Below are 26,253 nucleotides of genomic sequence, written 5' to 3'. Positions count from 1 at the left end.
AAGATTCCCTGATTCCCAGACTGTTTTCACTCACCCTCCCATTTGTATTCCTGGTTTTAGTGTCTGTCTCTCCTGTTTTCTTCCAGCATAGCTGCAAATCACATCAGACTCGTGGGTGCTGTCAATAGTCAGCAGAGGATGCAAGATTTGACGCCCTCCCTCCTTTGGTGCAGAATGGTCGACACCCTCGTCGGATGTTCTAAAAGCCAAGCTCACTTCTCTGTTGCAGAAGGGCATAATTCAACCTGCCCCAAGTCATCAGGTTCTGCAAGGCTTTTACTCCCAATACTTTACCATACTGAAGAGGGATGGGGGGCCTCCAGGACCTGAGTGATGCGAATTTCTTAATCGCCCCCAAGAAATTCCGCATGACTACGTTAATTGCAATCCTACCACTGCTGCAGAGAGGCGACTAGTTTGCATCCATCGACCTCAAGGATGCTTTCATATGGCTATTGAAAACTCCAGTCAATGCTGTCTCTGCTTTGCCATCAGGACACAGGCATATCATTTTCGGGTCCTTCTGTTAAGCTTCTTGACGGTGCCAAGAGTCTTCACAAAGTACATGGCAGTTGAGTTTGGGAAACTCGCTTTCCCCCAAATTTAAGTTTTTTTCCAAAGCCCTCCAGAAAAAAACATTTTCCCCAGGGCCTCAAAATTTCCAGAAATTTTACGTCTCTGTTTATGACAGTAGCCTAGGATTCAAACATTTCTCTTACAAATTCAAAGCTTGTATCATAATACTCTTGCAGCAAACACAAAGAGACTGACCCTTTCTAATTTTATTTGGGATACTTTGCCACATTTTCTCAAATGTTTAGTAAACAGTACAGAAAGGCAACCTAGATCAATAAGCCCATCAGACTGAAGGTGACATAGTTCTTTGCATGTTAAGCCAGTATCCTCTGGAGGTGGGGTGGAAGTAGGAGAATTTCACAAACAGAGCAGCACACATAGGAAAGAAAGCAGCAATGTACTATTTCATTAGCTAGTTTTTTCAGTCACATCAACTAAAGAGAAAGCTATCACTTAGTAGGCTGCTATTCTTGGCAGCACTTTTATTTTATCCCTGTAAGCTACTCCTGCAGCTTCAGCAGATTACACTGTTTATTTATTTACATGAGCAATAAAATACTGCTCTACGTCCAGTAAAAAATCTCTCCCTACTAGAAATTCTAAGGATTTGGGGCTTAATAAAGCTGGTCAATTCCTCTTTGCTCTTGTTGTTACATTTCACATATATATGTAATGGGACAGATATAGACCCAGATTCTAACTTATATACATATATTGGCCCAAGGAGCAGGAGTGTGATAGATTTTATGATCCTCTCACAATCGGCTCTATTCTTTTTCAACAATTTCAAAGTCCTTACTAGACCAGAGAGTGATCACATGCCAATTCAGATGTGTCTTTCATTACCAACTGGAAAAGTGGCCCCTGTTTTCGCTTCTGCAAATAATTTAATAACCCAGGGAGAAAAAAGACTGTGTTGGAATGGGAAGCTACAAGAAGAAATAAATTTATTTCTAGCAACCCCCAAGATGTTATCTTTGAGAGAGGAATTTTTTACCTCCCTGGACCCCCTAGGAACTTATGGGAAAATAGTGAAAGAACTTCGACCAAGCTCCTTTTCCAGGCCTGCACACTAGTCAAGGCTGGTTTGATAAACGGTACACTGCCCAAAAATGTAGGCTGGCAGGAGCAATCAGGAGATTGAGGCAAGAAGACTCCTTAGAAAATTTCACTGTCTACATCAGCTTGCACAAAGAGTATAAAAATCTCCTGCGCCAGAAAAAGAACGAGTATGTATGACAATCCTGGATGGAGCTAGGGCTGGCAATTCTAGAAAGAGATTCAACTAGATTCTGGATGTTAGTGACAAAAGGGACAAGGAGACATCATGGCTCTATTGATAAATTACTTCCTCACAGTGGCAAGCACACTTTTCAGCCTTGTTTAGACAATCGTCTGTTGGGACCCCATCTGATCCCCTTCACGGCAGGGATTTTTTTGTCTTTCTCTCCCTGCCCTGATTGGGAATCAGTAACCTGGGATGAAGTGCGTGATTTGATTGCCTCCCTGCCTCCTAAAAAGGCCCCTGGAGAGGATATGCTTCCTGGTGAATTGTTTAGATCTAATTCTGCTTGGTGGTGCCCAATTCTTGCTAAAATGTTTACTTATATAAACCAGCATGGAAAAATACCCCAGGGCTGGGAAGTGAGCATGGTTGTTCCTATTCACAAGAGAGGCTCTAAAGCAGATCCAAATAACTGTAGACCAATCAGTCTGCTTAATGTTCTTTCAAAATTATATACTAAATATCTTTTACACAAATTAGAGTCATGGGCAGCTGAAAACTTGATTTTAGCTGCAGAACAGGCCAGGTTTGCAAAGGGGAAATCTACAACAGACCAGTGTTTTGTTCTCCATCATCTAAAACAGAAATATTCTCAGCATGATAGAAAAGAGTTATTTGTTACTTTTGTGGATTTTAGTTCAGCCTTTGACCTTGTAGATAGAGATCGTTTGTGGCAAAAGCTATCTGCCACAAACACTGATAGAAGGCTGTTTCTTTTAATCCAAATGCTTCACTCTGACACTACTCTTAGAGTTAGGCTGGGGGCAAATGGATTGTTATCAGAAAGCAACCCAACTGATAAAGGAGCGCGTCAGGGATGTTTATTGGCCCCTTTTCTTTTTAATTTTTATATTAATAGCATTGTACAAGAACTGAGTTATTTGGAATGCTTCCCAACTTCTATTCAGGATGTTAAACTCTCAGTCCTCCTATGTGCGGATGATATCGCAGTGATTTCCACTACATTAATTGGTATGCGAAGGCTCTTGTGCAAAATGTACTCAACTTTCTCAAGACAGCATTCGTCTATTGACTATGCTAAGACTAAAATTGTAGTATTTGGGAAGAAAAGGAAAACACATACATGGAAGTTGGACAATGAATCCATTGAACAACATTTAACAACTTTAGATATTTGGGCCTTAATTTCAGCGCCCGACTTTCGTGGAGACAACATCTAGCTGTAATTAAGCTGAAATCATCCCAGTCTACTCCATCTCTCCTTCAGTTCTCTCGATCACAAGGGGGAAGTTTGGTTGCCCCTGCAGTTGAGATATTTCAGAAGAAGGTAGCTTCACAACTGACGTATGGGGCAGAGTTATGGGGATACACGAATGCCTCTATTTTTGAGGTGGTTCAGAACTCTTTTATGAGATCTCTCTAAACTGTCCCCCGGAGTACACCTGGGGCCCTTCTAAGGGCAGCAGTGGGATTGATTTCAGTTAAAATATCTATTCACACTGCTCTCGCTTTGTATTAGCTCAAGCTGACCCATATGAGTGATTCCCGCCTTCCAAAAAAATGCTTTCAAGAGCAACTTCAGACCCATCCCAAAAATCTTGGGTAAACCTGATCAAACCTATGTTGCAAGCTTATAGAACTGATAGTGAGTCCTTTTCTTCTTTTCCTTCTGACATAGTAAAGCAGAGGCTTAAAGAAAAAAAATTATTTTTATTCTAAGTGGATGGACTGGGTTACAATCTCACAAATGCCTTATTCTTGCTGGTACCCATTATATAAGACGTCATTTGGTCTGGAGAGTTACTTTACAACTCTGACTGTGCCTCACTTACGGAAATCATTTACAGCATTGCATCTACAATACACGCCCTCTGCCTTCTTGGAGGGAAGATCTGACAATACCCCAGTCCATCAGAAACTCTGTATCTGTGGGTCTGGGGAGGCTGAGGATGTCTCTCATTACTTACTAAGATGCCCCCTCTATGGCCATCCTAGGCATACATTTCTTGCCATTATTTCCCAGAGCCTCCTAAACAGAACAACTTTAGAACAGATGTGTGTCCTTCTTTCTGGCACTGATGCTTTCACCACTGCCCAGGTAGCAAAATTTGCCTTGGCAGCAAGGCAAATACGTGCCAAAGCCCAAACAGCCTACTAGGGATGATTCTGTTGGATGTATGAATTTATGTATATACAAATATGTGACTGTACTGTTTTTTTTCTTTCTCTCTCTCTCTCTTTTTAATGTACATTGTGGTGGCCTATGGCTTTAAGCAATGAAGTATCACATCGTACCTAGTTTTTTCAGTCACATCAACTAAAGAGAAAGCTATCACTTAGTGGGCTATTCTTCTTGTTAGCACGTTTATTTTATCCCTGTAAGCTACTCCTGCAGCTTCAGCTGATTACATTGTTTATTTATTTACACGAGAAATAAAATACTGCTCTACGTCCAGTAAAAAATCGGAGCAGGGAACAATAAAAAGGAAAAATCAATATTAACATGCTGTTTCAGTCCTCAAAGTTAGAAGCTATATTTACAAGCCAAACTGCATTAATACTATCCAGGCAATATCTTGGCACTTCAGGTTCAGAGACATGACCATCCATGATCAAGGTATTATTTCTTCATTTTTACCCAAGGGTCAGTCCTTCAGTTTTTAAATGCTCCCGTTCGGCTGGCTTTGCTAATGAAGTGTTTCAAGAGGTCATGGTCCATTTCTGCAAAGCCTGGAGACTGAGTAACTACAGTCAGGTGGTTTATGCAAAACCGGAAGCAAAATTCCTCTAACTCCTAGGAATGAAATAAATGTTATATGTTATTTAAGTGTGAGTGGACAAGTTGGAAACATTTCTCAGGCATTATTGCATATACTGGTGCTGACACCAGCTTAAATTCAAAGCAAACTGCTGTCATGAAGAAGTCCTTCAATTCATAACAAATTTCTTACACAGAAGCGTGCGGGGGCGGGGGGGACAGGACTCTTAATTCTAAGAGTGAGAGAGGCTCATGAGTAATATCTTTCCTGGAAGTCAGAATATCTATACCAGCTCCCTGACCTGGTGCTCGTCAGATGTTTTGGACTTCAACTCTCAGCCAACATATAATCCAAAGTATCTGGAGGGCAGAAGGCTGGTCTATGCTGATGCATGGACTTCCACCCACATGCAGCATCTTAACCATCTTCCTGTGAGCGTTAAAAGGGAACCCAGTAATAAATAGTGCACATCTGCGTGTTCATTGCCTGCACGAGAGACGCATACAGTCTCTCATGCATGCGTGCTTGCACGCACAGATCCGCTCTGTCTCTCTCTGTTCTTTCATCAGGTCTAGTCTGGGGGTATTCCGAGGAGGAAATGGTTACTGATGCTGCTTTTGCCTTGTGACTACATGAATTTGAGAACATCCCTCACGTAGTTCCTGTCCATATTAATCAAAATGCTATCCATGGACCAGAAGACTAACTGTTGGGACAACAGGAAGTTGATGCTTCCTAAAAGCTTTGCTGACCTGGCCTGTTCTGGGAATGAGCATTTCCACTCATTTCCAGGGCTGCTCTAGGAAGTGCTAGCTTCCTGTTGGGCTGGCGGTGGGTCCTGCTGGTGCAACACAATCAGTAGAGGTTCAGGGGCAGCACTGCCTCTCACACTCCTTAAGACTGGCCTAGAAATAGGACTAAAAAGCTAGATTGAAACAAACAGGATTGAGAAGGGAAAGATAAATTAATACATCAGTAAAGATAAACCAGTACAACATTTTTTTTATCAAGGTCTTAATAGATAACTAATCAAAGCAGTCATACCAGGGAGCCTTTGACGTGTCTGAAAAGGAACATCCACAATGCAAAATCAGAGGAAATGTGAACAGAGGTGGGAATAGCGAAGCTAATTTACTGTTAATTTACTTTTTTCTTATGGCCCTCTTGCTTGTGTATAATTGCCACTGACATTTTTAAAAGATTTAGTATCTCACAATAAAAGTGGCTCACGTAATATTAACACTATCCAACAGCTTGAAAAATAAATGACATTTTAAAAAATGGTTCAATAATGGGGGGGGGGGGGCATGAGTCAGCACTGTGACAGATCCCACAAAAGGATCAAGAGAAATGTTAACTGAAATCTGTAGATTCCAGTGCATACTGACTCCTCTCTGGGCTGCTCTGCTTTCCTTTATTGTGTTGCATGCGAAGTGTGTTGTTCAGGCTGATAACACAAAGATTAACATGCCTGGTCCCATGAAGTCATCGAGAAGAACTAGACTGGAAGGAAGAGAGAGAGAAAGGAAAGTTTGCTCTTCTTTAGGGTGTGAGGTCAACCTGATATCTTAAGAAGCAGGGATATTGTGACCTTCAGATTAATAAGTAATAATAATATCAAACAGTTACCATTTGCTTTCAAGTGCTCCAAGTGCTTCATATACATTTTCTTTTTATAATCCCTACAACAGCCCTGTAGGGTAGGCATTGTAGATGAAAAGACTGAGGCTGAGAAAATGATGGCTTGCCTAAGAGACAAGATTCAAACTGGGGACTTCCTGATTAACAATTATAGGCTGGTGGCCAACATCCCCTTCCTGGGCCAGGTGCTTGAGCATGTGGTTGCAGGACAACTCCTGCAACGGATTATCTATTTCAGTTGGGTTTCAGGCCTGGTTTTGGAATGGAAACTGCCTTGGTCGCCCTGTAGGATGACCTTTGCCAGGAGAGGGACAGGGGGAGCGTCACCCTATTGATTCTCCTGGACCTCTCAGCGGCTTTCGATATCATCAACTGTGGTATCCTTCTGGTAGGTTGTCTGGGTTGGGAGGTGGAGGCACTGCAGTGGTTCCGCCCCTACTTGGATGGCCAGTTCAAGAAGGTGGTGCTGGGGGATTATTGCTCTGTGCCTTGGCAATTATGCCATGGGGTTCCACAGGGCTCTATTTTATCCCCTACGCTGTTCAACATCTACATGAAACTGCTAGGGGAGGTTATCCAGAGGTGTGAGCTGAGGGGGCATCAATATGCAGATAATACCCAGCTCTGCCTCTCTTTTTCATCAAACCCAGGCTAAGCAATGGCTGTTCTGAATCAGTGCCTGGGCACAGTAATAGACTGGATGAGGGCCAATAAACTGAAACTCAATCCAGACAAGACGGAGGTACTGTTAGTGGGTGGTTCATCTGCTCGGCTAGGTGATGTTCAACCTGTTCTGGAGGGGGTTGCACTCCCCCTAAAGGATCAGGTTTGTAGTTTGGGGGTTCTCTTGGACCCAGAACTGTCACTTGAGGCACAGGTGAACTCAGTGGCACGGAGCACTTTTTATCAGCTTAGGCTGATAAAGTAAGTATACCAACTACGCCCTTATCTGGACAGAGATAGCCTAGCTACAGTTATCCATGCTCTGATAACCTCGTGTCTGGATTACTGCAATCCTTTTTATATGGGGCTGCCTTTGAAAATGGTCCAGAAACTTCTGCTAGTCCAAAATATGGCAACAAGATTGTTAACAGGGACTGGTCAATGAGATCACATTACCCCAGTACTTTTCCAGCTGCACTGGCTGCCGGTCCATTTCTGGGGCTGATTCAAAGTGCTGGTATTAACATTCAAAGTCCTAAACGGCTTGGGGCCAGGTTATCTGAAGGATCGCCTCCTCCCATATGTGCCTGCCTGAACCCTAAGATCATCCTCAGCAGTTCTTCTCTGCGAGGCTGTGCCAAAGGAAGTAAGGCAGGTGGCTACCAGGAAGAGGGCGTTTTCTGCTGTGGCACCCCAGCTGTGGAATGAGCTCCCTAGAGAGTTTCACCTAGCACCTACATTGTACTGCTTCTAGCTCCAGGTGAAGACCTTTTTATTCTCCCAGTATTTTAGCATTTTGGCTTCCTAGTCTTTTAGCTTTGGTATTTTAAATCTGTATTTTAAATCTCTGCATTGCTTCTAGATTTTATTATGGTTGTACTGTTATTTTAAGCTTTCATATTTTATATCGTTTGATGCTGCGTTTTGTGGTTTTAATTTTTGTGAACTGCCCAGAGAGCTTCGGCTACTGGGCGGTATAGAAATGAGATAAATAAATAACTTCCAATATGATGGTTCCCAAATATTTCAAATAAAAAGTCTCAGCAGGTAACTAATAGCTAGAATTCGTAAATATTCCCCATACCTTAGCTCCATACTTCACTGCAGCTGAAAGAAGGGCAATTGCGTTCTCCTCAGAAATAGCCTGCTTGATTGTTTGTTGGCAAAGCTTTTTCAGTCTATGTTCTCTGTAGAAGGTTGCCAAGTCTAGCAGACCTGCCAGGAAAAAAAGAAAGAAACCCCTTGTTGATATCTTTAATATTTTCTTTTTCAATTAACACACAAAACACCAAAATACCCACAAGAGAAAAATGTACTTGAGGTAATGCCAAGTTATATGAAACCTCTGATGGTACAAGTCATTCTTGATATTTGCATTCCACAATTCAATATGTACTGTATGAACTCTGCTGAGATTTCTTTGAAAAGAAATTCAGAAACTTGGCCCAGAAGGGTAATATGGCAGGAAGGATGCATTTGGTATAAATCTGATTCTTGGATTTCTTAAGAAGGACAACCAAAATGGTTTTTTGAAAAGGTACAACAAGCAGTATTTCTGAAAGTGCTACTTGGTGTAAATAATACACCTTGGTGGCCCATGATATCCTGATGAGCAAACTAGTTCAAAGTGGGCTAGACGAAACAACGATCTGATGGATCCACAGTTGGCTACAGAATCGGACTCAAAGAGTGCTTATCAATGGGATCTCCTCAAACTGGGGAGAGGTAACGAGTGGGGTACCGCAGGGCTCAGTCTTGGGCCCAGTGCTCTTCAACATTTTTATTAATGACTTGGAGGAGGTGGTGCAGGGAATGCTGATCAAATCTGCAGATGACACAAAATTGGGCGGGATAGCTAATACTTCGGAAGACAGAAACAAAATTCAAAGTGATCTGGATAGACTGGAGCTGGGCAGAAAGCAACAGAATGACATTTAATAGGGATAAATGCCAAGTTCTGCACCTAGGAAAAAGAAACCAAATGCACACTTACAAGATGGGGGATACGTGGCTCAACAACATAAGTGAGAAGGATCTTGGAATTGTTGTCGATCACAAGCTGAATATGAGCCAACAATGTGATGTGGCTGCAAAAAAGGCCAATGCTCTTTTGGGCTGCATTAATAGAAGCATAGCTTCCAAGTCCCGGGAAGTACTAGTTCCCCTCTACTCAGCCTGGTTAGGCCTCATCTGGAGTACTGTGTCCAGTTCTGGGCACCACACTTGAAGAAGGATGCAGACCAACTGGAGAGGGTTCAGAGGAGGGCAACCAAGATGATCAGGGAACTGGAAACAAAGTCCTATGAAGAGAGTCTGAAAGAACTGGGCATGTTTAGCCTGGAGAAGAGAAGACTGAGGGGAGATATGATAGCGCTCTTCAAGTCCTTGAAAGGTTGTCACAGAGAGGAAGGCTAGGATCTCTTCTCGATCATCCCAGAGTGCAGGACACGGAATAATGGGCTCAAGTGACAGGAAGCCAGATTCCGGCTGAACATCAGGAGAAACTTCCTGACTGTTAATACGAGAATGGAACCAATTACCTGGGGAAGGAAACGGCTCTCCCAAACTGGAGGCGTTCAAGACGAGGCTGGACAGCCATCTGTCAGGGATGCTCTGACTTGGTCTCCTGCATTGAGCAGGGGGTTGGACTCGATGGCCTTGTAGGCCCCTTCCAGCCCTACTATTCTATGATTCTATGATAAAGGGGAATATGTCTGGGGAACATTTTCAGACAAGACAAGCCTAGAAACAAGAAATAGGCTCCACTTGAACTGCAATGATATTGGACTGCTGACAATTAATATAAAATGTTCACTGAGCAGCTTTTAGACTAAGTGAATGCTAGAAGCCTCCAAGATTTGGGCCTTCCCTGCTAGAACACGGTGGCGCCAAGATGTTCTGCTGTCTGAGGCTAAGGACAAGGTGGCATCACATTATTACATGTACAAAAGCCAACTGGGATGACAGTTGAACCTTACTTAATCGCTGGCAATGGGACAGCATCCTCCACTTTGTTGGCCTTCCTCACCCCACTCCCCTGCATCCACCACCTGAGGCAGCTGCCCCACTGCCTCATGGCAGGGCTAGCCCTGTGTTGGAGCTAGAGTGATTGACACTAAACAAGAACATAGACCTGTATTGTTCTAATCCTCTCCATCCCATCAGATTTCTAATATCCCCACTATATTAGAAATCTGATGGAATGGAGAGAATTAGAATAATACACTTATTCCTGGATACAAACTCTATTGAAAAGAAAGTGATATGCTTATCAAGAGTGGTCCAAGAGGCCAAAGAGGCCAATAAACTAGAAAACTTAAGAAGAACAAACTATTCCAAATAGCGACTAAAAGTGAGAATCTTGAGATGAAGAAGAAAAAAATCTGGGAGGCAGAAAAGGAGAAAATTTTGTCATAATGGGTAACTTCAACCACCCTTTCATTAACTTTATCAATAAATGACATGTAAAGAAATGACAGAGATAAAAACTTTAAATATCCTCAAATGTCTGTGCCTGGAACCTGTTGGTCACTGGACCAACCAGAGGGGAGGTGACCCTATATTTAATCCTGAATAGTAGTTTAGGATCAAGATGTAATATTTGAAAACCAGTTGGCAACACTGACCACAATTCTATCAAATTCAAGGTGAGATCTGTCAAGAAAGTCACGAATAGTCACATTTCAAAAGAAGACATTTCTCAAGAATTAGAAGATAGTTAAAAAGAAGTTGAAAGTCAATAACACACTCATTTAAAACTACACTAGATTAATTAGGCTAGAGAAAGAGCAAAGTCAAGAAACCAAGAGTCTTGCCCAAACTCTGGCAAAACAAATGCGAGTCAAGCAAAACAAATTTAACACTGTAATGGGCTTGGATTCTGAGCCTGGGCTTCAATTACTTGGAGCCTCTAATGTTGGCGCTCCCAAACACCACAGGTAGAATTGTTCTGCAAGAATGTTTTAAGATCAACAATAAAATGTATTTAAATATATCAGTGGCAAGAAACTGGCCAGGGAGGCAGTTGGAACCTTAGACTGCAAAAGAAGACAAGAAGATTCAGAAAAGGTAACTTAATCCATTCCACCTGTCTTCATTGAAGATGATGTAGGACACATACCTAAATCTGAGCTAACGAACTGAGTCAAATAGACATTACGTTTTATACAAGAACTACTAAGCAATCCAGAAGAACTCAAATGTGAAATTGCTGCTCTTTTAACAAAGCGATGCAACCTGTCCCTAAAAATCAGCATCAGTATCAGAAGATTGGAAAATAGGCAATATAACGCTGCTTTAAAAAAAATGATGCAGGGAGATCATCTCAGTATAATGTCTGTCCTAGCTGAGCAGAGCAGAGCAGAGGAAGCTGCTCCAGCTGGTCTAGGGACTATAGAAGCAAGCAAGCTCCCAGAGAGCGAGCGATCAGAGCGAGTGAACAGGGAGCGCAAACAGGAGTTAGCCAGGGGAACTGCAGCGGAAGAAGAGACAAAGGCAAAGAGGTGAGTGGGCTGGAGTAAGCCCAAGGGGCTGTCCTTTCCCTTGTGGGTGGCTGTGAGCTCACCAGGTGCTCTTGAGAGCTCCAACTGAATTGAGGGGGTGTGGCCTGAGTACTCCCAGCAGCTGTGTGGACAGGAAGTTTCAGTCTGTTTCCTGCCTCCTAGCTGAGCAGAGCAGAGGAGGCTGCTCCAGCTGGTCTGTGGACTATAGAAGCAAGCAAGCTCCTAGAGAGACAGCAATCAGAGCAAGCGGACAGGGAGAGCAAACAGGAGTTGGCAGGGGAGTTCGGCAGTGGAGGTCAAGGGGGAGGCTCCTAACATATTTTTTTAACATTGAAAAAAAATTATTTTGCTTGTAACACACACTTCCATGCCAGTGGGACTCTGTTTTTAACCTCCAGTGAGTAGAGGACCAAGCACAGGCTACTCTAGAACAATCAGAAAGCTAGATACAAAATGGGAAAGAGACTATGGAAGGACCAGATTCTCCAGTGGTGGTGACCTGCAAGGTGTGTTCAATGTTTGTTTTCTTGCCCGAGAACAACATGGCCTACACCTGCAACAAGTGCAAGTTGATCACACTGCTGGAAGAAAAAGTAAGAGGACTGGAGTGGCGACTGTCGACCCCCCAAGGAATAAGAGAACACGAAGAGTTCTTGGACAGAACGGTGGAACTACAGCAGCACAGTGAAGAACAGAAGCTAGAAGAGCAACAGCAAAGTTGGGGGTAATGCAAAGTTGGGGGTAACACTGGACGAAGGCTCATGCACTGCAACGGAGAGAACAGCTGTAATAGCGCCCAATAATAGTATTCACAAACATGTAAGAAGAAAGCCAGACTATGAAGCACATGGTCTTCGATGTCTATATACTAATGCCCAGAGTATGGGAAACAAACAGAATGAACTTGAACTCTTAATACAGGAGGAAAATTATAACTTGATAAGTGTAACTGAGACTTGGTGGGATGACTCTCATGACTGGAATACAGCAATTGAAGGGTGTAACTTGTTCAAAAAGAACAGGGGGAACAGAAAGGGAGGTGGAGTAGCACTATATGTTAAAAATACGTATCTCAGCAGAGAAATACAGGAGGAGGAGCATGGTAGCCCCATCGAGAGCATCTGGGTTAAAATAAATGGAGCAAAGAATAAAAGGAACCTGGTGGTCAGAGTCTACTACCAGCCACCCAATCAAGGAGAAGATAAGGATGAAACTTTTGAAAACCAAACAGCCAATGTTTCAAGGAAGCATGATGTAGTAGTAATGGGGGGCTTCAATTTCCCTGATATTTGTTGGGAGACAAATTCTGCAAAACATGGCCCCTCCAGGAAATTCCTGACTTGTGTGGCAGATAACTTCCTCCTACAGAAAGTAGAGGAAGGAATGAGAGGATCGGCTATCCTTGACTTGATCCTAACGAACAGAGATGACTTAGCAGATAAAGTAGCAGTTACAGGAACTCTGGGGGAAAACGACCATGTTATACTTGAGTTCTTGGTTCTAAAGGAAGCAAAAGCAGAGTGTAGCCAAATGCATAACCTGGATTTTAGGAAAGCCGATTTTAATAAACTCAGAACAATTATAAATAAGGTCCCATGGCAAGCGACTCTAACGAGACAAGGCGTCCATGATGGGTGGGAGTTTTTAAAAAAGGAAATTCTCAAGGCACAATTACAAACAATTCCAACAAGAAAAAAAGGTGGAAGACAACAGAAGAAGCCAATGTGACTTCTTGTTACAACAAGCTTAGAGATTACCTAAAAACAAAAAAGCACATATATAGGAAGTGGAAGGAAGGCCAAGCAACAAAGGAAGAGTATAGGTAGGTAGCACAGAATTGCAGGGGTGGCGTCAGAAAGGCTCAAGCTGACAATGAGCTGAGGTTAGCGAAGGATGCTAAAAGCAGCAAAAAGACTTTCTTCAGATACATGCACAGTAAAAGACAGAGGAAAGAAACGGTGGTTCAACTATTAAATAAGGATGGCAAAATGATAACAGATGACAAAGAAAAGGCAGAAGTGCTCAGTTCCTACTTTGGCTCCATCTTCTCCCCAAAGCGGGTCTCACCTGGCACACGTACAGGCTGAAGGGGCAGGATTTCAGCTTGAGATGGATAGGCATTTGGTCAAGGAACACCTAATTACTTTGAATGAGTTCAAATCTCCAAGGTCAGATGAACTGCACCCTAGAATAATAAAGGAACTGGCAGAAGAACTCTCAGAACCACTGTCTATTCTCTTTGAGAAATCATGGAGGATGGGGGAAGTGCCAGATGACTGGAGGAGGGCTGATGTTGTCCTTATCTTCAAAAAGGGCAAAAACCTGGGAACTACAGACCATATATAGTCTGCATATATAGTCTAGTATATAGTCTGACATCAATCCTTGGAAAAATTCTGGATCATGTTATAAAGCAATCCATCTGGAAGCACCTTGGAAACAATGCAGTGATTACTCGAAGCCAACATGGATTTGTCAAGAACAAATCCTGCCAGACGAATCTGATCTCATTTTTGGATCTTTTTGAGTGTGGATTTTTTGGATTTTGGATCCTTGTGGACTGTGGGAATGCTGTAGACATCATATACCTCGACTTCAGCAAAGCTTTCGACAAAGTGCCCCATGATATCCTGATGAGCAAACTAGCTCAAAGTGGGCTAGATGAAACAATGATCCGGTGGATCCACAGTTGGCTACAGGATCGGACTCAAAAAGTGCTTATCAATGGGACCTTCTCAAACTGGGGAGAGGTAACGAGTGGGGTACCGCAGGGCTCAGTCCTGGGCCCAGTGCTCTTCAACATTTGTATTAATGACTTGGAGGAGGAAGTGCAGGGAATGCTGATCAAATTTGCAGATGACACCAAATTGGGCGGGATAGCTAATACTTTGGAAGACAGAAACAAAATTCACAGTGATCTGGATAGACTGGAGCGCTGGGCAGAAAGCAACAGAATAACATTTAATAGGGATAAATGCCAAGTTCTGCACCTAGGAAAAAGAAACCAAATGCACACTTACAAGATGGGGGATACGTGGCTCAACAACACTACAAGCGAGAAGGATCTTGGAACTGTTGTTGATCACAAGCTGAATATAAGCCAACAATGTGATGTGGCTGCAACAAAGGCAAATGCTCTTTTGGGCTGCATTAATAGAAGCATAGCTTCCAAATCCCAGGAAGTACTAGTTCCCCTCTACTCAGCACTGGTTAGGCCTCATCTGGAGTACTGTGTCCAGTTCTGGGCATCACACTTTAAGAAGGATGCAGACAAGTTGGAGAGGGTTCAGAGGAGGGCAACAAAGATGATCAGGGGACTGGAAACAAAGCCCTATGAAGAGAGACTGAAAGAACTGGGCATGTTTAGCCTGGAGAAGAGAAGACTGAGGGGAGATATGATAGCACTCTTCAAGTACTTGAAAGGTTGTCACAGACAGGAAGGCCAGGATCTCTTCTCGATCATCCCAGAGTGCAGGACATGGAAGAATGGGCTCAAGTGACAGGAAGCCAGATTCCGGCGGAACATCAGGAAAAACTTCCTGACTGTTAGAGCAATACGACAATGGAGCCAATTACCTGGGGAGGTGGTGGGCTCTCCCACACTGGAGGCCTTCAAGACGAGGCTGGACAGCCATCTGTCAGGGATGCTTTGACTTGGATTCCTGCATTGAGCAGTGGGTTGGACTCAATGGCCTTGTAGGCCCCTTCCAACCCTACTATTCTGTGATTCTATGATAATGCTTCAGTTGGTTATAGAGATTATCTCACTCTCACACCTTTATCGTGGCCATGGCGGTGGGTTTATTATGACTGTTGGGTCCATTCAGATTGCAACACCGTTATGTGCAACCCCAAAATGTGGATAATTATATTATTCACAGTGCAAATGGTCCTGATTTGAATATGTGATGTTTTCATTTTCAGTCTGAATGATTTTTACTTCTGAGGAAGCCTGTTGCAAAACAGGAGGCTATCCGGGTTCCTGCAAAAACTGAAGGCCACAACCTCCATAGCACAGTTCTTCCAGCGGCAATTCATTACTGTTCGTCCTTGTAGCATTTAGCCAGTTTAGTCATCTTCATTTTTACAATTCTGTTCCTTGGATTGTGCTGTTACTCTTGTGGTCCCTTTTGTATACATATTGTTTTTGTCCCATTATATTATAATACCATATAATTTACACTCGTGTGTTCCAGTTGTGTACAGTTTAGCATTCTTGGGTCCTCTTTGAAAGTGAAGCAGGAAATAATCAAGTTTTGCTGCTGCTGCTTTTTCGCTATGCCAGTGCAGAATTTGCTTTTAAAAAAGCAATTCAAAGTCAATGCAGCTGAAGGCCAACACAGCTCTGAAAGCTTTTAACCTTCTGTGCACGCTGTTTTCTGGAAGGGGCTACTTTTCGTTTCGGCCTGGGGACAAGGCACCAAGCTACAACAGTGGCTTTGTGCCTCACTCAAATGTGCAAATAAGCAGTTGAAAAGGGGTGCTTGCAAAAGGGAGCATCCCTGCTAGGTTAGGGTTCAACAGGGCCCCGCTTGTAGCCTGCTGTGAGCAGGGCTTGCTTGACTTGCACTTCACGTGCCCACTGCCACCACTTACTTTGGGGAGGTTGTGCTCCAGCCCCTCAGGGGAGCCCCTTTGTTTCCACCAAGACTGGGGATGATTAGGGTCCCTAGCAGGACTGTGACACAATTTGCATCAGTTTCTGCTGGGGATACATGGGATTTGCATTCCCCAATCCCCTCCTCACTGGGAAGGACACTCCATTGAGGAGATGTCACCTCCTGCCCCAACTGAACTTGGTGGCACAGAGGAAGGGGAGGAGGCTGCAGCAGGTGCTCTGAGTACCCACAAGTGAAATGCTATACTGCTAAAGTAAATAAAAGCCAAAGCTGAACTCCAGCATGACTAGGCTACTTAAATTCCATTGTTAAATAAGAAATGGAATATAGAGAACTTTAAAAGAGGACATTCATGGTGAATTGTTAAAAACTAAAGTCATGTGTTCTGGAAGCAGCATAACACTTATGTTATATAACTACAGCGGATAGCCTGTTTACTTCCAACGGGGGCCAGTCAGATACTTCTGGGAAGGTCAGATGCTAATTCTTATAAGGCAATGCTCATTCCTATGATTTATTGCTCAAGCTGCCCTGTGATGCTTACTAGCCTGCCCATTCTTGTTTTTTTGTGGGTTTTTTTTTTGTTTTTACTTGCCTGCTTTACCACTGTGAATGAACAAATACATGCAGACTGATACAATGCCTGCCCACAGATTCTTGTAAATCAACAATAAGGATGTCACGTCTCTGGAAATGAACTGAAGAGGAGCCACGCTGGCTCAAGGGTCCGTCTAGTCCAGCATTCTGTTCACACAGTGGCTTGTGGGAGACCCTCCCACTGGTCTTTCCCAGCAGCTGGCATACTGCTTCCAATAGCATATAGCCATCAGGACTATGAAATCTTTTGATATGGGGCGGTATATAAATATTGTAAATAAATAAATACGTTTGCCCATCCCTTGTGGCAAATGGAAAGATAATGTAACAGATTCCATTCTGAAATTGCATTTTATGTAAAGACCAATTATCAAAATAAAGAACGGCTGTTGTCAATACATGTACATCATCAATACATGATGTAACTATGTCAAAAATTTAGCCTGCTAAAATTAATTTCACCTTTTCTAAATGAACACACATTTCTTCCAATTACCTACTGCATCCTCAGGAAGAAGACTGATGCTGTCCGTATAAAGGTATTCCAGAAAGGCTCGGTAAACAGGATACGAGAATTCACTTATTTCTATAATTTCATCGTTATTGTTGTTTAGTACTGAGTGGAAATGTTCACATCTGAAGAATTATATACAGAAGGAAGATAAATTATGACACTAGCAAGTATCTTGATCATTTTTGCATAACAGAAAAATGATGGAAGAGTCAAGGTGGCACAAGGAAGGAAGCAGAGAGGACAAGAAAGGAATTTTGGGCGCTAAGAGCAGAATGTGGGCAACATCAAACTCATAGTAAAGTACAGAGATCAAAGTCAGGTGTTTTTTTTGCAGAGGAATGGGTTTGGGATGAGAAGCAAGGCAAATCAGGTGGAGCTGAGGCCCACCTGGCTTTTAGTAGGTATGTTTGAGGACTTCTGTTTTTGCATGTTCCAATATGAACTGGCCTGATCTGTATCTCCTGGACTAATCTGTATATCAGAACTTGGTTTTCCATGCTTCCAGAATGTTCTTGGTTAAAAAAACAAACCAACTCATGTTTAGAAGCATGTGTGGGTGTTTTGTGAATTTTCCTGCAAACTGAGAAAAACATTCTTGGATTAATATGGAAACGAGATGGAACTGACCTATGGTGGAACACAGGCAAAAGTGGCAGGGACCAGAAATAGTCTGATCTTCCTATTACTTGATTCTGAGCAGATCATATATCTGGGGAAGCAGTTGTGGTTTTAATATATGCTACCTTTGAGCACAAGCAAATAATCTAGTACTCCGTAGATGCAAGACTTTAACTATAGAACCAAAATACTGACTTCATTTCCATATCTGACATGTTATAACAGTCATTAATATAACAGGCTGACTGAAACATGTTTTGTTTTTGTAACTGTTCAGTATGTGCAGTATTAACCTCTCCTTTTAATTAAAAAAAATGCTGAGCTTCAGCTGGAACAGTATTTGGCACATGCTGGGGAGCCAGAAGAAGGCGGTCCTTCAGTCTGGACAAAGAGGACTTTGCACCATGTGCTGTGCATGCACATTATGGGCCACCGTGTGGAAACATGTTGCTCTTGAGCCAGTTCTTTTAAACTGGACCTGTCTCCCATATACAGCCAGTGTACCATATTTTGCCATTCCACGCAGGGATCACATCGTCACTCTGAGCGTGGGGGTCCCCTTACGGCTCGCAGTGGTATCCTGGAGCCACGAGCACTTCCGCTTGTACTGGAAGCGTTGCATTACCACATGCAGTGGCTGGAGCGCCACAGACCTATGACAGGATGCCAACCCTTGGCAACCTTGGAGCAGGGTGGTCCAGTATGGTTGGGCGGGATGATACATAGAGGGGGAAACTACAGAACATAGGGTACGGGCTATGAAATTCAGTAGTGCTGTAAATATTCAATGCTGAGGGAGAAGCGAGGTGATTAGAAAGGCAGGGAAAAGGGTGGGGGAGTGTTAATTTCATACCTAATTTTAAGGAGGGCTTTATGAACATGAATGCATTTTCCGTCCACTTGGAACCTCAGATCTGCATTATCTGGGTTGTCAAATTCCTTTTTTATTGACTGAGCTACTGATAAATGATCATCAGGTTCTAAAACAAAGACAACAGCAAATGTTTTTTTTAAAATGTCCTCTCTTACTTCGCTCCCTTTTGAACACTCGTGAGCACAAGGAACCAATGAGTATCAAGGTGGAAGCAGCATCTCACTCAGTACAGGTACAGAAACACAACAGTACAGTATTGTACAATGAAACAGGTTGGGAAGAGAATAGCAACCAAACAGCCTACTGGGAATGGTAATTCAATCAACATCTTCTACAGAACGTGATATCTGAACTTACATCAGTATTTCTTTTCAAAACAGGAATGGTCTAGTCTGGCTTAACCACATTCCCATTTGTCACATAAGCAACTGGAAATTTTCACAGTTTTATACTGTCTGTCCCAGGATCCAATTTAAAAAGATGAATCTTACAGCCAACCTTGGGTTAATTCAGTTCCTATCAGAGGACTTATCTGCTATTAAACAGTGTCTTCTACATGTCAAAGAGGAAGCTACTAAATTTTCAGAAAGAAAAAAGGGAACAGAAATCTCAATTAGCATTAACCATGTGAGAAATATATATATTTCTGACAAGAACTTGTTTCACTCCAAAAAGAAGAGGCATCTCCTTTTTGATGACCTTTGGAGACTCAGCTTTAGAGAAGATTTTTTTTTTCCTCCAGGACTTTCTATGATCATTTAAACCAGTTGCAGGTGACTTCAAGTTGAGTAGAGGGCCGGCAGGAAGAAAATGGGCTGTTTAACCCTTTCTTTCCCAGCTGCTGCTCAGAATTGCTCATCCCCAGCTTCTCCCCAAGACATAAAATATACAGGGAGGGAGTGATTTTGAGTGGACATACACTAGGAAGTTTAGGTGCTGACCCACTGGGAGGACAAACATACCTGTGGGTTAGCAGTCTGTCATATCAAAGGGAATTCTATTCCAGAACGAAGAAAAAGAGTGCCATCCCCCATCCCCTCCAGCAAAGACAGAAAGGGACAGTGGGGAGCCACTGACCTTCACATTGAGGTGGGTTGCTTCATTGCTTTATGGCCTTGCACAAACCCTGCATGTGACCCACAGCACAGACAGATGTGTTAATCCCTGATCTTATTTTATTTCTGGCAGAAAATAGATTTAGGAGCCAAAATACTGCTAAAATGTTTGGGTAAAATCCAACTTAACTCCTACTTTGAGTAGATGCATGTAAAAGAATGGGACTTATGACTAACTTAAGTCCCATTCATTTTAATAGGTCTACTCTAAGTAGAACTTATGTTGGATTTTATCTTTTGTGTAATCTGCTATTTCTAACACAATTATGGTTATGTTATAGTCAGAAAAATATGTCTGAGAAAAGTCATGTAGAATGTTCCTTGTACTGACATACTAACCAGAACCACTAACCAATTGTTCAAGGATTCTTACAAGGACCTGTGGAAGTCCTTGGAAGAATCCTGAATGGCCTTGGTTCTTCAGGTTGTTTAGAAGGAAAGGGCATGGACCTAACCTAGTTATAGAAAAGATCTTTTGAAGGTTTAAAATGGGTCTCTTTTCCTACTTGAAAAACAGGGCACGTCCGGACTGATTGTAGCAAGAATTTGCTGAACTTATCTTTCCCAAGAAATTCAAGGCAGAGGTGGGGCCTGAGCTCCAAAACACAAAAACACTCTTTTGAATCCAGAGTTTTCTGCTATAACACCCACTTCACCGAAGGCTAATTGATGGGGCTGATGAAGTAACTTGGCCTGAGATACTGAGTAGAAAGCAGGAGGGGGGGTTGCGCCCTAAATAACTGCATATATTTGCCCCTACAAAGCACAAACCATTTTGCAGAAGGCAAACTGGTGATGCTCACAGAAACACACACACATAGGCAAAGCACCCACCTGCACCAAAAAAACACCAGCAGCAGCTAGGCAAAACACACACACGCACACCACACACAAAAGACCTCAGGCAAAACACACACACCAAGCAAAACACTAAGTAAAAAAAGACCTAAACCCAGGCAAAATACACCAACACACACAGGCAAAGTACTCACACCAAAAAACACCACCCAGGCATCACACACACACAACCAACCCCAGGCGAAACACATACCACACCGACCAACAAACGAATCACAGAACACACCAGAGAAACAGGCACTATAAACAGCAAACGTAAAACATCCCCCTTGCTCTCAACCTTTAGCCCCCTGTGATGCTCCCTACAACCTCCCAGATTTTCCTTTTTTTCTGGGTGGCTTCAAAACAGAAATGCTGGCTGCAGCTGCCCACCATTTATTTTCTAAGAATGCTTCTGGGGCCCTTTAAACATAGCAGCCTCCCAGTTAAAAAATTAAATAAAACAGATTTAAAAAATCAGGAGGGGCAGGCCCTAGACCTAGACAAACTGATCCAAAATTACTCACCTGTGACTCTCTTGTTAGAGTGCTAGTTTCTAGGCCAGTTCTTCATATGGGTGCAGAACAACAGTCAGAACCTAGTGCTAAGCGATTCAAATGTTTGGGGTGGGTGCCTGCCCAAAAAGGCAGGGCCCATGCCCATCCAAGTGTGGGCAACACCTTCCTGCTCATTCTCTTTCTGACTGCCACTGCAACAGCAGCAGCATTTGGAACTTTCTCCTTTCAGTTTGGTGAGCTTTAAGAGCATCTACAGAACATCAGACTGAAAGGAGCTTCCAACAGCCTAGAGTACTGTTCCCTAGTACCAATTTGGCACACTTCCAACCCAACAGAAAGAAATAAACTTCAAGAAAAATCAGAAGACAATAGGAGGCAGAGCTAACAGGTCAAAGGAGTGTGGCTTATTCATCAACCAGATTACACCAAAGACTGCTAAAAAAAATGTCATTTCTTCAAGAAATGATTAAGAAGCACTAATGCAAACAGAAAAATTCAGTGGAAGCTTACCTACTGAGAGGAGACGCCATGTCACCGCAGGAGTAGCAAAACAAGCAAACACGTCATCAGTGCAGGTGAAGTGGGTGAGGTATGGAAGAGTGACAGACTGTCCCCGGCACTGACCTCACATGTACACTTTACTACCTTGGGTTTTAGCAGCAGAAGTGTGAGCAGAGTGGCATGCCGCAATCTCTATGATTCTAAATGTAAAGGCAAACATAAAAAAAACAGTAGTATAAGGACTACATATTATGCAGTGACAAAGCTCAAAAGTCCTAGATGCAAATAGCCACGCCCAAGCATAATTTCTGTGGGTCTGGTACGAACTTGTAACACAGTCCCCGTAGTATGCCAGCCACTATGTCATTTTTACGTATCGGTGCCAGTGTGTTAAAAGCAGGAACCTGTGTCAGATCAATTGTACATAGGGCGACTTAGAAGAAATGGGTGGATGCCACCCTCAAAAATGACCCTGAAGATTATTTTCAAGGTCATATATCATTCCTTGGGATGGTGTTGCTTGTGCTATGTTTGAAAAAACTCACCAAGTTCTGAAAGTAATGAACTGATTTGTGCATATCACACCAAAATGAAGGTAAGGAGCTGTGCTACCAAACATATAATAGCAGTGGAAGTCTTTGATGGGTGAAGTGCTATAAAGACATGAGCTACAAAAACACTGAAAATTAGGGCAAACGCACAGCTTCTCAACCAATTAAGACTTCTTTAGTTTGCTTTGTTTAATCTCCCTGTATGTCTGGCTGCCTGGTTTGTATTTTCAGAAACAGCAGCATGGCATGTGTTAATTATACATGAGTGACGAACGCCCTTCAGACAATGTTGCCTGTTCTTGAGACCTATGCACTGTGTTCTTGTATACAGTGGAGACCAGAGACTGGTGACTATGCATGTACTCACATATGTTCTAGGGCAGCAGTATGCCTAGAACATAAACCAATGGGAGGGAATTTGTAAAAAAAATAAAAAAAAAACACCTGAGAGGGGGAACGTGAACCAAAGATGCAATTTCTTCTTCATTTGTGCCCTGCTGGTATGAGTCTGGCTGTGGATCCTTCGCTATCAGAGCTCCACCTGCCATAGGTGGGATTGCCACACGCATAGGGTATGATCTTACTAGGGATGTAAGATTTTGTTTATTCCATTCTGTCTGTGTTTCATTGACTGTCAGATGTCTTTTGTTCCGCTCATTGATGGAATTGGATTTTTTAAACTAGAATTTCATTCCACTTGCTCTAATTTGCATTAACTCTAATGCACTAATCCACATTAACTAATGCAAATTAGCACAAATCCCCCCTAAAAGTGAAAAACTGGTCCACAGATCTGCAGAATCCACATGACTTGGAAAAAGCTGGTCCTCTGCGGAATCTGCAGGTTGGATTCATAGAAATCTGAACTCATTTGAATCCATTGTGGATTTCTCTGACATCTGTAAGGTGGGCATGGCTCTCCTAGGGTCATCCCAAGGCTCACCCAGGTTCACTCCCATCACAATAAATTCTGGTTATCATGATGTCTGAATGCAGCTATTGTCTGAGCCCAAGCCTCCCCACAAATAATGATCTCCCCACAAACAGTGATTTGTTTGGAACCAACAGGATGTGAAAACACAGTTAGAAGCTGGTTTACAACCTATACTTTTTGCTAACTGTGGTTTGCTTTTATATCTGAATTCACAGACCACTGACAATCCACAGTTAGGGCAGTTGGAGATGGTAGTGAAGCTGTGAGCAGTTGGGAAACAAAAGCATACATCTCAGATTCATAATTTGCCTGTAATTTGCAAACCCATGGTTTTGTGTTATATCTGGGACACGCAGTTTGAGCAAGAGAGAGATGCATGCCAAGAATGACAATCCCCAAAGTTCCTTAGTTCCTGGTGGTGTTTCCTATACACAGGCAGGAGGACAAGCAATCATGGACTTCGAGGTGCCAGGAACTGCTGGAAGGCCCTGTTCTACTGCCGTCCAGATGTTTGGGTTGATTGCATTATAGGATTATAATCTGGTGGGCTCAAAGATCAGATCTCCCCCTCCAAGGATCCTTCTACCTCTCTCTTCCCTTGAAGAGGGCAATCCAACATATTCAGTGCTGCCACTCCACTTATGCCATTGATGTTGTGCTATCATAAACAACCACAACACCAGTAGCATATACTGGCACAATGACAGGTAAGCATTGGATATTGCCCCTGTATGGTCTTTATCCACTGTACCTCCAAACTGGAGTAAAAGCAGGGAAAATCCCCCCCCCCCCGTGTTTGAAAATGCAAGTTGACCAAATGTGAAGTTCTGGACTGATAAGTGATAGAAAAAGTGCATCCACACCAATATCCACACTGTTAAGCAGTCCAATATCATCGCCACTTAGTTCAAGCCTTTTAAAAATACAACTTGTAGATTGTAAAGCCAGAGAAAAGATACAGGCGTCCCCAGAACTGAGTCACCCTCTTCTGACTTTCAAAAGCATTTTTATAAGGACCTACATGCTTGAGATTCAGGTATGTGAACTGTACTTTTTTCTTGGACTTTATCTATGGAAGTCTACGAAAAAAAGCACGGTTATAAGCTAAAACGTCTGTAACTGCTTACTGAATTATTATGAGCAGGATATTACCTGTCTTTATCCACAGTGACTGGTGCAGGGTATGACTGATTACTTCTATTGCCAGTGCCTAGCTGGCCATATGAATTGGCTCCCCAGGCATATAGCTGGCCTTCATCTGTTAGCACTAAGGTATGTGCATAGCCACAGGCAACCTACAAAAGAAACAGTAACTAAAATATTTTGTGTGCTTACATTTTTGCTATTTTAAACCTGGAAAGATGGAATTACATTCCACAAAAAAATGTTAAAACCTAAAACATGACACGTTGAATCATTTTCCACAATCGGAGGTATGCATACCCGAGCTTTAAGACTAAGGGCCAACCCTACCATGAAGCACATTGAGCTTCTTATCTCGGGGGGCGGGGGGGCTAAACATACTAATGACACCTTACTCCAAGTCCCTGGATGATCTCAATTCAAAGAGCATGGGGAATAAGATGGCACCTTACAGGACTCCGCAGCTCAAATCCCATGCAGTTGAGCAACAGCTCCTCAGTGCTACTTCACGAACCTGCACCTGCAGATCTGCGTGAAACCTGCAGAAGTTGTGCCCCTCAACGCACCATAGTGTCTTAATCCTATGGCTGATGGTATAGCAGAACTGACATGGCTGAAAAGAGCCCTGCTGGATTAGACCAAAGGCCTATGTAGTCCAGCATTCTGCTCTCACAGTGGCCGTGCAGGGGCATCCTCCTGTTTGTGTAGCAACACAGTACTTCTGATACTGGATATATGGCCATCACGATATGCAGCACCAACACGCAAACCCAGCAGTTAATTGAACGGGCAATGTTAGGGAAAATTCACTCCTCGCAATCCATCCATCTGCAATCCATTGCTATATACATCAGGTTGGCCACTTCCTCCATAATTAAATCATAGATAGTAGATGTCTTATTATGAACCAACCTGACATTCAAAACCAGCACCACAAGACCAGAGGGCAAATGGACAGGGCGACCCAAAATCCTCTAGTTGCGGGAAGGACCAGAAGAGGGGGCCGCTCTTAGCTATCTCACCACTCTTCCTGTGACTACTGGAATAGATGCTGCCTGCCCCCCCCACACACACACACAATGGCCTCACTGTCTAGGCACATTCTGATAGGTGAATAAAGTGCAAAGGGAGAAGAACAGAATACAATGCAACAGGCTAAAATAAAGGGGCAGCTAGATCTTTGAATAGACGTGATCTTCACAAAATGTCACCCAAGGTGTTACATAGCAGTCGATAAACTAAAGTTTCAGTACAAGGCAACGAAATACCGAAGCAACACTGAGACAAGAAAATGCTAATCGCAATAAATTAGTGATGGCAATAAATTGTTGGAGTAATACAGTGCAGATTTCATCTGTCATAATACGATGCTATAGTTGGGCAACTTGTATAGCCCCACATGTGGCATTGGGTGGCCGGGAGCATGCGCACTTCCCCCCACCCTCCTAGCGATCTTGATTCAGATCACTGGCATGGGGGCCAGGTTAAAGCCTCCCAGCACTCCTGTGAGGCTCCATTCTGCTGGGATGCAGGGCACGTGGGGATGACTTTCCTTGTGTGCCCTGAATGGTGAGAAGCTGTCCTTCTCACCTGAAATTGGCTAATTCCCCTTTAAGAGTGCCCAGCCTGTGGGATGGGGGACAAAAGACTCCCTCCTTACTATCTCCTGGCCTTGGCAATCAGGGGCAGATATGGGCATGTGCAAGTTAGCTCAATTGCCTTGCCATCTCCCCCTTAAAAGGAGGGGTTGAAAGCCCATGTTGGCAGACCAGGGAGGGGTGGGTCTGTTGAGAGCCAAGCCTACACCACTCTGGACCAGGAACCAACCCCGCAGACGGAGCAGGGGTTCCTCCCCAGGAGAACTAGCCTGCATGCAAGCAGCAGAGGCACACGTTAGGTAGAACCAGACAGCTTATAGGTTTACTTTTTTGCTTCTATGTATCCTTTTTTTGCTCCCTTGTTTGTTGACTTGTTTTGTACTAATTGGGCCTCAATGTATAATTTGAGGTGTCTGACCAGACCACAGGGAAGGGACATCCGACATG

At 43.1% G+C, this 26,253-nt stretch overlaps 1 protein-coding gene across 1 annotated transcript in view; it reads right to left on the bottom strand.

Moving 5' to 3' along the window:
• Nucleotides 1–767: 767 nt before the first annotated feature.
• Nucleotides 768–26,253, bottom strand: part of LOC146358821 (RCC1 and BTB domain-containing protein 2-like) — a 67,113-nt gene continuing 41,627 nt past the window's right edge. Inside the window, 6 exon segments of the mRNA XM_084820956.1 lie at nucleotides 768–4,616; nucleotides 7,970–8,100; nucleotides 17,100–17,239; nucleotides 18,589–18,715; nucleotides 21,590–21,780; nucleotides 24,218–24,360. Of these exon segments, the coding sequence (XP_084677082.1) occupies nucleotides 4,476–4,616; nucleotides 7,970–8,100; nucleotides 17,100–17,239; nucleotides 18,589–18,715; nucleotides 21,590–21,780; nucleotides 24,218–24,360 (873 nt within the window). The 3' untranslated portion in view covers nucleotides 768–4,475.

Source organism: Heloderma suspectum, chromosome 1, assembly GCF_057233095.1.
Source record: "Heloderma suspectum isolate Gila_16-S chromosome 1, 16-S_ref, whole genome shotgun sequence".
Lineage (NCBI taxonomy): Eukaryota > Metazoa > Chordata > Lepidosauria > Squamata > Helodermatidae > Heloderma > Heloderma suspectum.
The sequence above is the reverse complement of the archived record's forward strand: the minus strand, read 5'-3'. Positions and strand labels throughout refer to the sequence as shown.